At 47.8% G+C, this 15,438-nt stretch overlaps 1 protein-coding gene across 1 annotated transcript in view; it reads left to right on the top strand.

The window, feature by feature from the left end:
* The window catches only part of ANAPC1 (anaphase promoting complex subunit 1), an 815,950-nt gene that overhangs the window by 795,855 nt on the left and 4,657 nt on the right, over window positions 1–15,438 (top strand). Inside the window, exon 46 of the mRNA XM_078648767.1 lies at window positions 4,565–4,699. Coding sequence (XP_078504893.1) covers window positions 4,565–4,699 — 135 coding nt within the window. The remainder of the gene's footprint in view (window positions 1–4,564; window positions 4,700–15,438) is intronic.

The raw sequence follows: 15,438 nt of genomic DNA, 5'->3' as shown, positions 1-15,438 counted from the left end.
TAGAATGTTCAAAGCCTGACTACTAATCCCGAAAATAAATCCTCTATTTCGTTTCGAAATTGCCTGTCTCGGGCTGGGGGTTGGTTATACTTACTTTCCCTCAAATTTCTAGCACTTCTCTAAGAGTCACAAGTTCAATCAACAGGACTTTATTGCTGGTGACTTTGCAATATGGGTGTAGGACCTGCTGAATGCTTATGCATCCACTATTTTTAATTTCCTTAAGGCCTCCAACAGACTTTTGATCACTTCCTCTTAGTGCTGTCCCACTCCATTACTCCATCCATCTCACTCATGTGCTTATGACTATGATGAATTGGTTTTCTAATCCCTGTAACCTGTACTGTACAGTCTAGAAGAAATGTGCCCTGTATGATTTCGGTGATGGTTTGGAAGCTCTCTACTTAACCCGAAACTTCTCACAACAATATTGATCACATAACTACTACTCTGCTAACGCTTACCGATCTTCACAGCACTTCCAAGCCCTCGCATGGTCATATTTGTTGACTGTCTGCAACAGTGCTTCTCTGCGGAACGTTCATTGACAAGATTCAGCCAGTGTAGACAATAAACATCATGTATGAATCACAGGTGCCATCCCTAGCCTCCAAAGTGCCAATGTTACAGCAAAAAAGAGAAACCCACCAGCCAGTGGGAACCTGGGTCTATATATATATATATATATATATATATATATATATATATATATATATATATATATATATATAATATATGGTACAGTAGATCACCTGGAGCACCTTAGAAGAATATGACAATTTCGTAGTGAAATCTCTGTGCATAATAAATGTATGTATGTGTAATTGAGCCATGCAATTATTCTAATCGAACATTTTAATGTATATGTCGATAGACATTTTCAGCATTATCAATGTTTGCACAATAAAAAGGTGCATTGTGCCCTCGATGAAAAACAGAAGAAACCATAGAAAAGATGTTTATTTGAAGCACGCAACTACAGTCTGTTTGAAGTTAAAAGTGTAGGTAGCATGTGGCTTTATTAAATCGTTTGTGTGCTGTTGGTTGTTAATAGGGGTTTGACCTCTTTTGATGTTCTCTCGAGCAGTCCTCGTGACAACCCTCTCAACTCTTGGTTCTTTTTTCTTACGTTTCACTGCCAGCTCATTACTGTTGAGCACCATTTGGATTATCCTTCACAAGCCACATAGTCTTCCTGTGTTTATGTGACACACCTGCACTTATTCTTTAATGATTACATGGGAATCCATCTGTTACAACATACAACTCCATGGTACGTTAAGGAATCCCTTCCTGGTACATTGTAGTGTGTTATACGTTGGGCGACTTGTTAATGATTGTCTTGTCCCTTCCTGATTAGGCCACCCGCATTTACCCAGGATTAAGTCAATCAACTATTTATTCAGTATATTCAAAGAACATGGATCGGTGGTAGTGTCTCCCTACCAAGAGGGAAAACGTCCGCACATAGAGTTAATACATTTAATGGAGGAAAAAACAGTATACGTGAAATATGTTGAATAAAGGTTATGTCAATCTGCCTCAAAGGGGTGCTCTTATGGCTTGATAAACACCCACCACCATAGGTGTCAAACAGCACAAAGTGCCAAATATCAAAGAAAAGAGAACAAGCCACACAGCACTCCCAAAATTGTCCAAATGGTACTTAATCCAGGAAACCTAGAAAGGTATTATAGCTATATCAAAAAACAGAAATAGTGTTATGTGGGTTCATTCATAATCCACAAGATGCACTGTCCATTGTTATGAAGCAAGCTCCAAATTCAGAGATCCAAAACAGGTTATATTCTTCCAATTCTTTATTGTGTATCCATACACATATAAAAGACTTCAGAGCTCACACCGCCGACACGTGTTTCGTCTCCTTAGAGACTTTTTCAAGGCAAAAAGAGTAAAAGCGTGGACATATATGTATTTCGCCTTATCAGGTCGACCCGTATCCCTCAGGTTGTGGCTATTAATTGTTGATCATCAACTTCACCACCTAACCAGAATACCTCTCCTTACGAATTCAATCAGTACGGAGAATCTTCATATAGTGAACAGATGTTCTTATGTATCAAGACACAGTTCATAATGTTATAGCCGAGTCACGATACGATACATCCCATGCTATGTATCCGCACCGCACTAATTTGTACGACTCAATAAAGCCTAATCTTATAAGTCAAACGTCAGTGTTCAGTGGAGGATCCTCTTCAATATTAGATAGATGTATGCCCCATGACCTTGGATAAGTATGTAACTAAAAAGGCAATATTCCATAGAAGATCCTCTTCAATATTAAGTAGATGCGTGCCCCAAGACCTTGATAAGTCTCTCTTACAGTCCATAGCCCGTCAAAATCCAAAGCCGATAGCCTATTTATTCAGCCATGGTTTCACTGGTTTGTTATCATAGATCAGGCTCTCTGGCTATTACGGCGTACCGCTGTCATACATGCACTCTCCTTCAACACCATTACCCCTGACTGGTGTACCGTGCAGTTTCATAGGTTATCTCCATGGATGTAAGCAAGTGGCCACTCGTATATCCTAAGGTGTGTATCATTTTTAATCTTTTGTAGCCAAACAGTCTATCATCAAAACTGACCAGTAATGATGGTTATTATCAGTAATACTGACCATTAATAATGGTTATTATAATTCACCATATAGATGTTCCATATACGAGCTTCCCTTATGAGACCTCGGTACTTCAAAAGTGATTGAAACGTCATCAGCAACCAGCAGCACACAAACTCAGTGATTGAGAAGAGATTAGTTAAGCCATAGGCTCATCTACTCCTTCATCTTAAAGTAGACTGTAGTGTGCTTCAAGTAAACGCACAGCGTGTTTCACTCACTGCCTGTTCACTCCTTCCTTTCTGTGGGTTCTTCTTTTTTTCTCTGGGGCACCATACACTTTCTTATTGTGTGAACATTGATACACTAGAAATTGTCATTCTGACATATGCATTAAAAATATTTGATTGAAATAATTTCATGACTTGATTACATATGAATACATTTACTGTGCGAAGCGATTTTACTGTTAAATTATCTTATTATTCTAGAAGAGCTTCAGATGTGGCAAAGCAGTGCCTATAATAGAACATAAACATTGTTCTGATAAGCACAGCTTACATTTTGCAATGTGAGATTACACTTTTAGTTAAAAATAAACACGTTAAGTGCAATGTGCACTTTGTAAAATGCAAAATAAAATTAAATAAATCACATAAATTCAATTTGTTGGCATGTTTGAAATAAATTGAACTGAACAGTCATCTCTGTCCTACCTAAGTGTGATGAATCTTTACAAGTGATCATCAATCAAAATGTATTAACACTGATAAAGCATAAAGCAACCCAATAACATAGTTCATATGCAATATCTGGTCCATATAAATCAAACTGAAACCTGACCACTATTCTTTTTTTAATTTTTTTATCTCCTCTTTATCTCCTTGGGATTTGGCAACACCTTTTCTCTTTGAAGAATACACTAGGCTTTAGTGATGTCATTTTTGGTATCAGGATGACTGTCTTGTGGCTTCACTTCCTGCATTTCAGGTCACATGATTTCAATACCTGTGATGTCATTAAAGACAAAGGGTGAGTGATGTAACTTATGCAACCCCTGGTATTATGGTCAATCGACGTCCATGGAATGGATCTTTTTTTTTTAGAATCTGCTGTTAGAAAGTGAGCTTCTAAATATAGGCAGTGGTGGAAATATGCAAATATAGGCAACGGTGGAAATGCAAATATATTTAGTCCCAGTACACTAATTTCATAAACCTAACAAAAAGAGAACATTTCACATACAAAATGAAAAGGCACTCTCTCAAGCTTTTTATCCAAGCCTGTAGAACTCGTAAACTGGGCAATCTTTATAACAAGTACTGCCTGTTGTATCTTTTGTTTGTGTCATGGACTGTCATTGGCCACTGGGCTGAAAGTGATGTTGGTACTCTTGTTACAACTTACGTGCGGGGACACCAATCCTATTTGCACTCGCATTGGAAATCCAGGGGTCCAATGTACTAAGCACTTTTAGATTCACCAACCCTGTGATCTGCAAAATCAAAAGGTTTGCGAGTGCAAAAATGGTATGTGAAAAGTACTTAGCCCATTTTGAGAGATGGTAATTTCTTTCTGACCCGCAAATGGGTTTTGCATTCCATTCTGAATTGCATTCAGAAGGGACTATGAAAGGGACGTCCCCTCCTAATTGTAGTCCCAGTGCAATCTATAAATTGATTATGACCACAATTGCAGTCGCAAATCATTGATGGGATACTAACACAACAATTGCCGTGGTAACTGATTCGCATAGGATGAAGACAGTGGTCCAGGAGACGTGTCAATTTTTTAAGTTACTTTGTCTGGTGCAAGGTTGATAAGCAGTTAGTTCCAACTTCCTGTACTTATTTTGTTAAAATGTAAATTTATTTGTTCTGCTAAATATTTTTGGGGGCAAGTTGTATCATATGATCTCCAAGTTCCTGTAAATGAACATAAAGTAGTTATTTTGCTGTTTCTTGGGTTTCTTCCTGCAGCTGGAGGTGACGTCTCCGTGCACTCCTACTTGAGTGGTCAGCCTGCTGACGAACCCACTTTGAATATGCTGGCATGCTTCCTGGTCTACCATTCTGTCCCTACTGCCCGGAAGCTGTCTGCAGGACGCCTAGAAGGTAATGTTATAATTGATTGATGTGCCCCTGTCATTTCTCCTGCCATTTTCTCTCTTCTGCTGTCTTCGTTTTACATCCAAGCACTACCTACATTTCCTTTGGACATGGGTGGGCGGTCGGACTTTCCTGTGAGACTTTGTACTAAAATACCCACTTTACCTTGTGGCCAGGCATTAAGATGAGAAGGGACAGTGCTCACTGGACACTTTACGCCTTGTAGGAATAATCTGCTTAAAAGTGATTCTTTTTTAATTGTGTGGCCAGTTTAAAGAGCAGCCATGGTGCAATCTAATCCGAATGTTGCAAATGAAAGAACAGCTTGCTCAAAAATGTATTTGAAGCGTGGACATCCTTTAGGAACTTTGCAACTGGTTTCAGACTGTAAGTTACTTGCTCTGTTAGAAATGTTGCACGCAAACACTGACTTTTGTGCTCTTTTGTTATCCCTCTTTATCTTGATATCCTTCCCTCACTATATCTCCCTCTCCCTCTCCCATTTGCAACACATGCACACTGATTTCTTACCACTGGCTACCTGCTTTTACTATCCAGTTAGTGGTGACTGGCATTTAAAATATGGTTTGTCCTACCCAAATCAAGCATGAATCAAAGTTAATAGGTAAGGCGTATGAATAAAAGTGTTTCTTCATTTTTTGGTGTGCTTTTGTATTCATTCATTATTACTTTATTTCGGCATTTTTTGCCATAAAAGATTTCACAACATTTAACATATAAGAGGAATAATACAGTGTACATGAATATTCAGGGCAGTAAAAGCAAGCAAAATGGAGATAACAAAAGTCCAGTTAATACTTAGCATGCCTACAGTTAAGATACATCCGTTAGTTGGTACTTAATATGCCTAGCAGTTAAAATACAGCCGTCTGATCATCTATGGCAAACAGATATAAAAAGCTTGTGCAAATAGATTTAGATTTAGCCAGTATTTGTTAAAAACCTTCGCTTGTACAACATAGCTGCCAGAAATTTTGCTACAGCGAAGACAGTCGCACTGGATAAATCTGTTTTAAAAATTCTGTAGGCTTGCATGCAGTGTGTAAAACCCAGACTTTTACAGAGGGGTATAATCCAACACCTTCTTGACTTATGGTATGCTGGACAAAATCACAATATGTGCAAATCATTTTCCTGCTCGCAGTTACAACCAGGACAGTTTTTTGGAGAAGACAGACACCATTTGCTCGTAAGAGCTCTAATTGGCAGGGTGCCGTACCTCCATTGTAAATATAATTTTCTAAATAAAATAGGATAGATGTCGTCTAAAACATGCTCAAAACGATAAAAATCTTTAACCATTAAAAATGTTCCAGATAAGGTGCCGATTTGTGGATTCTGTGTAGAGGCAGTTAGTTTGCTTTCATAGTACAACTTTGCCAGAAGCTTGCGTGGGACCCTAGTGCAAGCTGTCTCCGGGTCAGACCACAGTAAAGGAAATACTAGCTTCCCAAATTCATTTTTCACATACTTAAACCATGGGATTTTCCCCACATTTGGGAGGCTTAGGATTTCCAGAAGCTCCTGCCTGTAATTCAGGAGCTCTGGCGTAGTCCAAAGCCTCCGCCAAAATGTTAGCGGTCTAAGACCCAAGTCCTCATCTATTGTTCTGAGGCCCAAATCGAGCCTCAGCGGTAAGAGAGGCGTGCTGGGAGGCAAAGCTAGGAGCTGTCGGAGGAATTTGTTTTCAGTGACAACAATCTCAGATCTACACGAGTAGCCCCAGAGTTCGGCACCGTACGTTACTGCCCCCCTTGCCTGCAGTTTATATATCTCTAGGGGTGGGCCGATCGGTTTGATGGTAGATTTATTTGAAAGCTTGAGAATGCCCCCCGCTAGTTGGGCCAATTTAAGTTGGGACTTGATTTGGTGTGGGGCCCAAGTCATACTTTCATTTATGGTCACCCCCAAGTATTCAAAGATCTGGACCCTTTCCAGCCTAGTTGTGCCTATGCTCGGGTTTGGACGTGTGATTGCTGGGGGATTAAAAATCATATATTTAGTTTTAAGGGCATTTATCTCTAGTCCCCGTTCAATGCAAAATGCCTCAATACCATCCAGCACACGTTGGATACCCATAGGGGATTTAGACAATAGCAGCGCATCATCTGCGAACATGATCGCAGGCACCCTGCTGCCAGCAAGCTTGGGGGCATCACTGTTTGGTACCGCGTTCAGATTGGCGATTACCACATTGACATAGAGGCAAAACAGGGTCGGTGCCAAGACACAACCCTGTCTCACCCCCCTGTCAACGGGGAATCTAGGCGACAGCACGCCATTCTTCCCACATCTGACCTGTGCAAAATTCTCCTTATGGAGCCGCATTATTTATATTCAAAAGTTGGCGTGGGATGCCCAGCTCTAGAAGCACAGACCATAGTTTTCCCCGCAGGACCAAATCAAAGGCCGCACGCCGGTCCATGAAGACGGTATAAAGGCTACCACCCTCAATCCTCACGGTTTTCCAAAATAATAGGGTCAGACGAAAAATTTGATCCGTGGTGGATATATTTTTTCTAAAGCCTGCCTGGTAGGGACTCAAGATTGAATACTCCTCTATCCAGTCCTGAAGGCGGTCTAGAATCAGCCTCGCAAAGATCTTTTGCGGCACATCAATGAGGCTGATAGGCCTGTAGTTGGCTGGGAGCAGAGGGGAGCCCTTCTTGAAGATAGGGACAATCTCTGCTCCCAGCCAAGTACTAGGGACCGCAATTCCCCTCAGGACTACATTAAATATAGCCATTAAATATGGGGCCCAAACCTTGGGTTCGTGCTTAAAGAGGTCGCCCGGGAGTTTATCCAACCCCGGCGCTTTTCCGGCTGCAAGTTTAGATATTGCAACACAGACCTCCGCCTCAGTGAAGTCGTCCCCATCAGTTTGGACAATAGGATTAGGCAACAACCCCCCCAAGGTCCCCTACTTGTTCGGCATTAGCCTCTCCGCACAGGGTACGGAACTGATCCTCCCACACATTAGCGGCAATGTTTGCTTCGACTGCCGGTATTGGGTGACCCGACCCCATATTCACAATTAACCAAAATTTGCGGGCGTCTCTAGTTTTAAGGGCAGCTGTTAGATTGACCCAATTGACATGATCCCATTCAACCTTGGCACAGTGGACTAAATGCTTATATTCAGTTCTCCTGGCTTTTATTAGTGCCTTATTGTTATTTTGCTTCACGGACGATAGTAAGTCTGCCTTCGCCTTTCTACAAAAAACACAGTTGATGGACAGAATGTAGAACAATGTCATACATTCACCCCAGTACAAGGATCTGGGCTTAAATCCATCGTTTTTTTGCACTCCACACCACCCTGGGTTAGACACTGGCTATATGCAAATCAGCTCTGACCCTGTGCCTCATGGGAACAGTCCAGCCCGAACTACCAAGCGATGTCTTTCCCAGACCGGAATCAAGCATCCAAGGACCGGTTTCTGGCTATCAGCCTTCATCAGCCTGGATAGCTTGATTCCAGTGGTGTGGAGAGCCTGGGACTCACGTCTGAGCATACCCAGCCCACTCGGGGTGAAAATTGCAAAAAACACAGTTGATGGACAGAATGTAGAACAATGTCATACATTCACCCCAGTACAAGGATCTGTGCCTAAATCCATCGTTTTTTTGCACTCCACACCACCCTGGGTTAGACACTGGCTATATGCAAATCAGCTCTGACCCTGTGCCTCATGGGAACAGTCCAGTCCGAACTACCAAGCCATGTCTTTCCCAGACTGGAATCAAGCATCCAAGGACCGGTTTCTGGCTATCAGCCTTCATCAGCCTGGATAGCTTGATTCCAGTGGTGTGGAGAGCCTGGGACTCACGTCTGAGCATACCCAGCCCACTCGGGGTGAAAATTGCAAAAAACACAGTTGATGGACAGAATGTCAAACAATGTCATACATTCACCCCAGTACAAGGATCTGGGCCTAAATCCATCGTTTTCTTTGCACTCCACACCACCCTGGGTTAGACACTGGCTATATGCAAATCAGCTCTGACCCTGTGCCTCATGGGAACAGTCCATTCCGAACTACCAAGCCATGTCTTTCCCAGACCGGAATCAAGCATCCAAGGACCGGTTTCTGGCTATCAGCCTTCATCAGCCTGGATAGCTTGATTCCAGTGGTGTGGAGAGCCTGGGACTCACGTCTGAGCATACCCAGCCCACTCGGGGTGAAAATTGCAAAAAACACAGTTGATGGACAGAATGTAGAACAATGTCATACATTCACCCCAGTACAAGGATCTGTGCCTAAATCCATCGTTTTTTTGCACTCCACACCACCCTGGGTTAGACACTGGCTATATGCAAATCAGCTCTGACCCTGTGCCTCATGGGAACAGTCCAGTCCGAACTACCAAGCCATGTCTTTCCCAGACTGGAATCAAGCATCCAAGGACCGGTTTCTGGCTATCAGCCTTCATCAGCCTGGATAGCTTGATTCCAGTGGTGTGGAGAGCCTGGGACTCACGTCTGAGCATACCCAGCCCACTCGGGGTGAAAATTGCAAAAAACACAGTTTATGGACAGAATGTCAAACAATGTCATACATTCACCCCAGTACAAGGATCTGGGCCTAAATCCATCGTTTTCTTTGCACTCCACACCACCCTGGGTTAGACACTGGCTATATGCAAATCAGCTCTGACCCTGTGCCTCATGGGAACAGTCCATTCCGAACTACCAAGCCATGTCTTTCCCAGACCGGAATCAAGCATCCAAGGACCGGTTTCTGGCTATCAGCCTTCATCAGCCTGGATAGCTTGATTCCCGTGGTGTGGAGAGCCTGGGACTCACGTCTGAGCATACCCAGCCCACTCGGGGTGAAAATTGCAAAAAACACAGTTGATGGACAGAATGTAGAACAATGTCATACATTCACCCCAGTACAAGGATCTGGGCCTAAATCCATCGTTTTTTTGCACTCCACACCACCCTGGGTTAGACACTGGCTATATGCAAATCAGCTCTGACCCTGTGCCTCATGGGAACAGTCCAGTCCGAACTACCAAGCCATGTATTTCCCAGACCGGAATCAAGCATCCAAGGACCGATTTCTAGCTATCAGCCTTCATCAGCCTGGATAGCTTGATTCCAGTGGTGTGGAGAGCCTGGGACTCACGTCTGAGCATACCCAGCCCACTCGGGGTGAAAATTGCGAAAAACACAGTTGATGGACAGAATGTAGAACAATGTCATACATTCACCCCAGTACAAGGATCTGGGCCTAAATCCATCGTTTTTTTGCACTCCACACCACCCTGGGTTAGACACTGGCTATATGCAAATCAGCTCTGACCCTGTGCCTCATGGGAACAGTCCAGTCCGAACTACCAAGCCATGTCTTTCCCAGACCGGAATCAAGCATCCAAGGACCGGTTTCTGGCTATCAGCCTTCATCAGCCTGGATAGCTTGATTCCAGTGGTGTGGAGAGCCTGGGACTCACGTCTGAGCATACCCAGCCCACTCGGGGTGAAAATTGCAAAAAACACAGTTGATGGACAGAATGTAGAACAATGTCATACATTCACCCCAGTACAAGGATCTGGGCCTAAATCCATCGTTTTTTTGCACTCCACACCACCCTGGGTTAGACACCGACTATATGCAAATCAGCTCTGACCCTGTGCCTCATGGGAACAGTCCAGTCCGAACTACCAAGCCATGTCTTTCCCAGACCGGAATCAAGCATCCAAGGACCGGTTTCTGGCTATCAGCCTTCATCAGCCTGGATAGCTTGATTCCAGTGGTGTGTAGAGCCTGGGACTCACGTCTGAGCATACCCAGCCCACTCGGGGGTTCGGGTGACACCACCCACGTGGCTCCGTCGCAGTAGCGGGCGCCGCGTCCAGCTCCACACCCTCCGGTCCCTGGGCAAGACGTGACGCCGGAGGAGATCGAGCGCTTCCTCATGGCCATGAGGAAACTCTCTCCTCCGACGTGCTCCGCGGCGCCTCCGGGCCCAGCGGACCCGTCTGGGGCCTCTAGCGGGTCGGGGGCTACGGCCCCGACGCCGTTAGGTGCTTCGGCCCAGACGCCGTCGGGTGCTTCGGCCCGACGCCGCCGACGCCTTCGGGCCCGGCGCCTTCGGGCCCCACAATCCCGACACCGCCGGTGCCTTCGGTGATGGATCAAGCCCTGATCTGTTGACTGGGTAGGAGTGTTCTGATTAACTCAGATACTCTGTCCATCACCACCCCCTTTTTGAAATTATTTTGGCCACCATGAGTGTGGAAGGGTATGCTCAGACATGAGTCCCTTGCTCATTGTACCATCAGGATTCAAGCAAGCCGGGCCGAAGACGGCTGTAATGCCAGAAACCGGTCCCCGGAAGCTTGTTTCCTTTCCAGTGAAGAATTGGCTTGGTAGTTTGGTCTGCCCTGTTCCCATGATGCACTGGGCCAGGGACAGACTAATTTGCATATAGCCAGGTTCTGAACTGGGATGGTGCAGTGAGCTAAAAAAACGGTGATGGATCAAGCCCTGATCTGTTGACTGGGTAGGAGTGTTCTGATTAACTCAGATACTCTGTCCATCACCACCCCCTTTTTGAAAATATGGTGCCTTCGGACCCGGCGTCGCAGGGTCCAGCGGGCCCGGCGCCGCGGGACCCCGCTAGACCTTCTTCGGGATCTGGGTCGTCACCGGTGGACGTTACGACCTCCCCGGCGTCGGACCATCAGGTGTCGCCTCCGGCGCCGTCCTCGGGCGGCGCCGTCCCCGATACCTCCTTCGTTCCTGTTCCGACGCCGGGACGGCCCCAATGGGCGCCGCTCCCGACGCCGCTTGGGGAGTTTCACTTCTATGAACAGGCCCCATTGATTGAGAACCCTGAGTATCAGGAGATGGGTGAGGAAGGGGATTGGGAGGGGTCTGAGGACCCTCTGACCCGAGAGTGTCAGTCTTATGAGGACTGGGCAGGAGACCTTGGGGAGGCCAGTGGCCTGGACACCTCTCCAGACACTGGTTTTGTCTCCCCTCCTACCGTGGCTTCGGAGGAGGGGGCAACCTACAGTGTGGTGTTGATGAGGGCTGCCAAGGCCTTGAGCCTTGAGCTCCCCGTCGCGGCCGTGAGGACTAATCTCCTCACTGAGGTCCTTAAACCGCAGTCAAGCTCGGCCGAGCCTCTGCTGCCCTTTAATGAGGCCTTGACCGACGTTCTTCTGGGCACTTGGTCCAAACCCGCTACGGGTTCGCCCGTAGATTGGAACGTGGCCAGACGCCACCGCCCAGCCCCGGGCGACCCATGTTTCCTGTCCACCCATCCCACCCCCGAGAGCCTGGTCATCCAGGCCTCCAATTCCCAGACAGCATTCCCGTCGGCGCCGCCGGACAGGGAATCCAAGAGGTACGAGTAGTACGGTAAAAAGATCTTCTCGTCCCTTAATCTGGGACTGCGGTCTTCCAATGCCGCATGCCTCTTGGGCCGCTACACCCACTCTCTGTGGGATACGGTTGCGGAAGTGCTGCCAGAGTGTCCGTTGGAGGTACGGGCCAAACTCGGCCAAGCCCTTGTGGAGGGCCGGGATGCAGCCAAATATTCTATCCGGTGTGGGCTGGATACCACCGACTCACTAGGTAGAGCGATGGCAACGACGGTGGCGGTCAGATGCCACGCCTGGTTGAGGTCCGCCAACTTTTCGGCCGATGTCCAAAACACACTGATGGACATGCCGTTTGATGGCTGTCGCCTCTTTGGCGACAAGGCAGACCATGCGCTTGAGCGCTTTAAGGACTCCAGGGCTACGGCCAAGTCCTTGGGCCTCTCGGCCCCGTGCCAGCAATCGGCTGCCTTTCACTCCTTTCGTGGCCACGGAAGGGGTGTATCCACACGTGCTGCCAGCCTTGCTCCGCAAGGTAATACCCAACGCGGTGGCGGCCGTGGGAACCGCCGTCCCGGCGGTCGGGGACAACGGCGAGGTCAGTCCACACCTTCCACCGCAGCATCGGCCTCAAAATCCTCCTAGTCCGTGCTTTCAGGCCCATGTGACGCCAGTGGGAGGCAGGGTTTGCCATCACCACCTCCACTGGCGCACTGTCACTTCGGACAGGTGGGTGCTGCAAATCGTCCGAAGGGGCTACTCCCTCCCCTTCGAGGTGACTCCTCCAGCAATGCCACCGCAGAACCACCGTGTATCGGGGGATCATTTGCGACTTCTTCAGGAGGATGTTACGGCCCTCTTGGCCAAGGGGTCCATCAAGCGCGTTCCTGGGCCAGAAGTAGGGTGTGGTTGCTACTCCCACTACTTTCTGGTACCCAAGAAGGGCAAAGGGGGCCTTCGCCCTATCTTGGACCTAAGGAACATCAACGGCTTCCTCCGGAAGGAGAAGTTCAAAATGCTGACACTGGCTCAGGTCCTAGCTGCCCTGGACCCAGGAGACTGGATGGTAGCGTTGGACTTGCAGGACGCTTATTTCCACATCCCCGTCCTGCAGGCCCACCGGCGCTACCTGAGGTTCACGGTTGGCCACGAGCACTTTCAGTATACCGTGCTCCCCTTCGGCCTTACCAGCGCCCCACGGGTGTTCACAAAGGTGATGGCGGTGGTCGCAGCTCATCTGCGCAGGTTAGGGGTTTCAGTCTTCCCCTACCTCGACGACTGGTTGTTGAAGGAGGGCTCGCCCCAGACAGTCGTCAGCCACCTCCAGACTACGACAGATCTCCTGCACCGGCTGGGGTTCTCCATCAATGTGCCGAAGTCACACCTGTGCCCCTCTCAGAAGCTCCTTTTCATCGGAGCGGTTCTCGACTCGGCGCGGTTTCGGGTTTATCCACCCGAACAGCGGGTCCGGGATATTCAGGCTCTGATTATTATTATTATTATTATTATTATTATAAACCATTTTATAGCGCGCTCCGCTACTGGGGAGTATCCTGGCGCGGGAAAGAGAAAGGCAGACAGCAGAACATAGGAAGGAGTCTTAGGTTACACTTTTAAACAGATGTGTTTTCAAATGTTTTTTGAATGCAGCTACTGTAGGTGTGGAGCGCAGATGAAAAGGAAGCGCATTCCAGGCGCGAGCCACAACCACCGAGATCGACTGGCCGCCAAGTCTGGCACGTTTAAAGCGGGGAAGGGACAGTTTAAACAGAGTGGAGGATCTCAAGGTGCGTGCAGGGACATAGCTAGTAAATCTTTTTCTCAAATACTGGGGGCCTTGATGATGGGTAGCACGAAACGCTAAAACCAAAGATTTAAACAGGATGCGCTGTGCAACCGGGAGCCAGTGGAGTATGCGCATCTCAGCGCGAACGCTCTTCCATCTAGGAATATTAAATAGTAGACGGACAGCCGCGTTCTGGATAATTTGCAGGCGTTTTACCAGGTAAGAGGGGATTCCACTGAACAATGCATTTGCGTAGTCCAACCTGGCCAGTATGAGCGCTCGAGCAACAGACTCCCTGGCCTCTCTTGGGAGCAGGGGAAAAAATTTGCGGAGCATTTTTAAAGTCGCAAAGCAGGTGCCAGTAAGTTTTTTAATGTGGTGTTCAAATCTTAAATCCTCTCCGAACCAGATGCCGAGATTTTTGGCGGGTCTCCCCATCTCTTTCGGGCCTGGAATGTCAGGAGGCCATAAAGTGCTCATGAACGAGGGGAGAAAGGAGCCATAAAAAAGAACTTCAGATTTGTCCTCATTGCATTTCAACTGGGCCTTCGTAAGCCAGCGAAATACAGAGGACAAACACCGATGGACTATAGATGTATCAAGGTTATCATCTGGCCAGGTGAACAGCAGTTGGGTATCATCTGCATACCCTATGATCTTAGCCCCGAACTGTTCCGCTAGATAAACCAGGGTCAGATTCCCATCTTTCAGCCGTTATCCCGGGTCTCGGTCAGGTTGACGCTGCGGCTTGTGGGGCTGATGGCCTCCTGCATCCTACAGGTGCATCACGCCAGGTGGCGGATGCGGGCTCTGCAGTGGGACCTGAAGTTTCAGTGGGCCGAGCATCAGGGCAACCTGTCCGACCACGTCCTGATCTCGGAGGGCACTGCGAGACAGCTGCAGTGGTGGCTCACGGACCGCGATTGGGTCAGCGGCAGATCCCTCTCCCTTCCCCAACCGGAGCACGTAGTTGTGACGGACGCGTCCCTCCAGGGCTGGGGAGGCCACATGGGAGAGGCGGAGATCAGAGGCCTCTGGTCTCCGGCGGAGTCCCGGCTCCACATCAACCTGTTGGAGTTACGGGCGATTCGTCTAGCACTGAAGGCATTCCTCCCCTCTCTCCGGGGGAGTGTAGTGCAGGTGTTCACGGACAACACCACCGCCATGTGGTACTGCAACAAACAGGGCGGGGTGGGGTCGTGGACACTTTGCCAGGAGGCTCTGCGCCTCTGGCAATGGCTGGAACGCCAGGGCGTGACCCTGGTGGCTCAACACCTGGCAGGTTCTCTGAACGCCAGGGCGGACGAGCTCAGCCGTCGGTGCATGATGGGTCACGAATGGCGTCTGAACTTGGACGTGGCGCAAGGCCTCTTTCAGTCATCAGTTCTGCGCGTTGGAATTTCCAAGGCGGCACTCGCTTGGAGACGCTTTTCATCGCGAGTGGAGTTGAGGTCTTTTGTACGCCTTTCCGCCTATACCACTTCTGCCCAGAGTGCTGAAGAAGATCAAGCGCGACCGGGCCCAAGTCATCCTTGTGGCTCCGGACTGGGCACGAAGGTACTGGTATCCAGAGCTACTCAGTATGTCAGTCGATCCCCCGGTTCG

The sequence above is a fragment of the Lissotriton helveticus genome, chromosome 6, assembly GCF_964261635.1.
Source record: "Lissotriton helveticus chromosome 6, aLisHel1.1, whole genome shotgun sequence".
Taxonomy (NCBI): domain Eukaryota; kingdom Metazoa; phylum Chordata; class Amphibia; order Caudata; family Salamandridae; genus Lissotriton; species Lissotriton helveticus.
The sequence above is the reverse complement of the archived record's forward strand: the minus strand, read 5'-3'. Positions and strand labels throughout refer to the sequence as shown.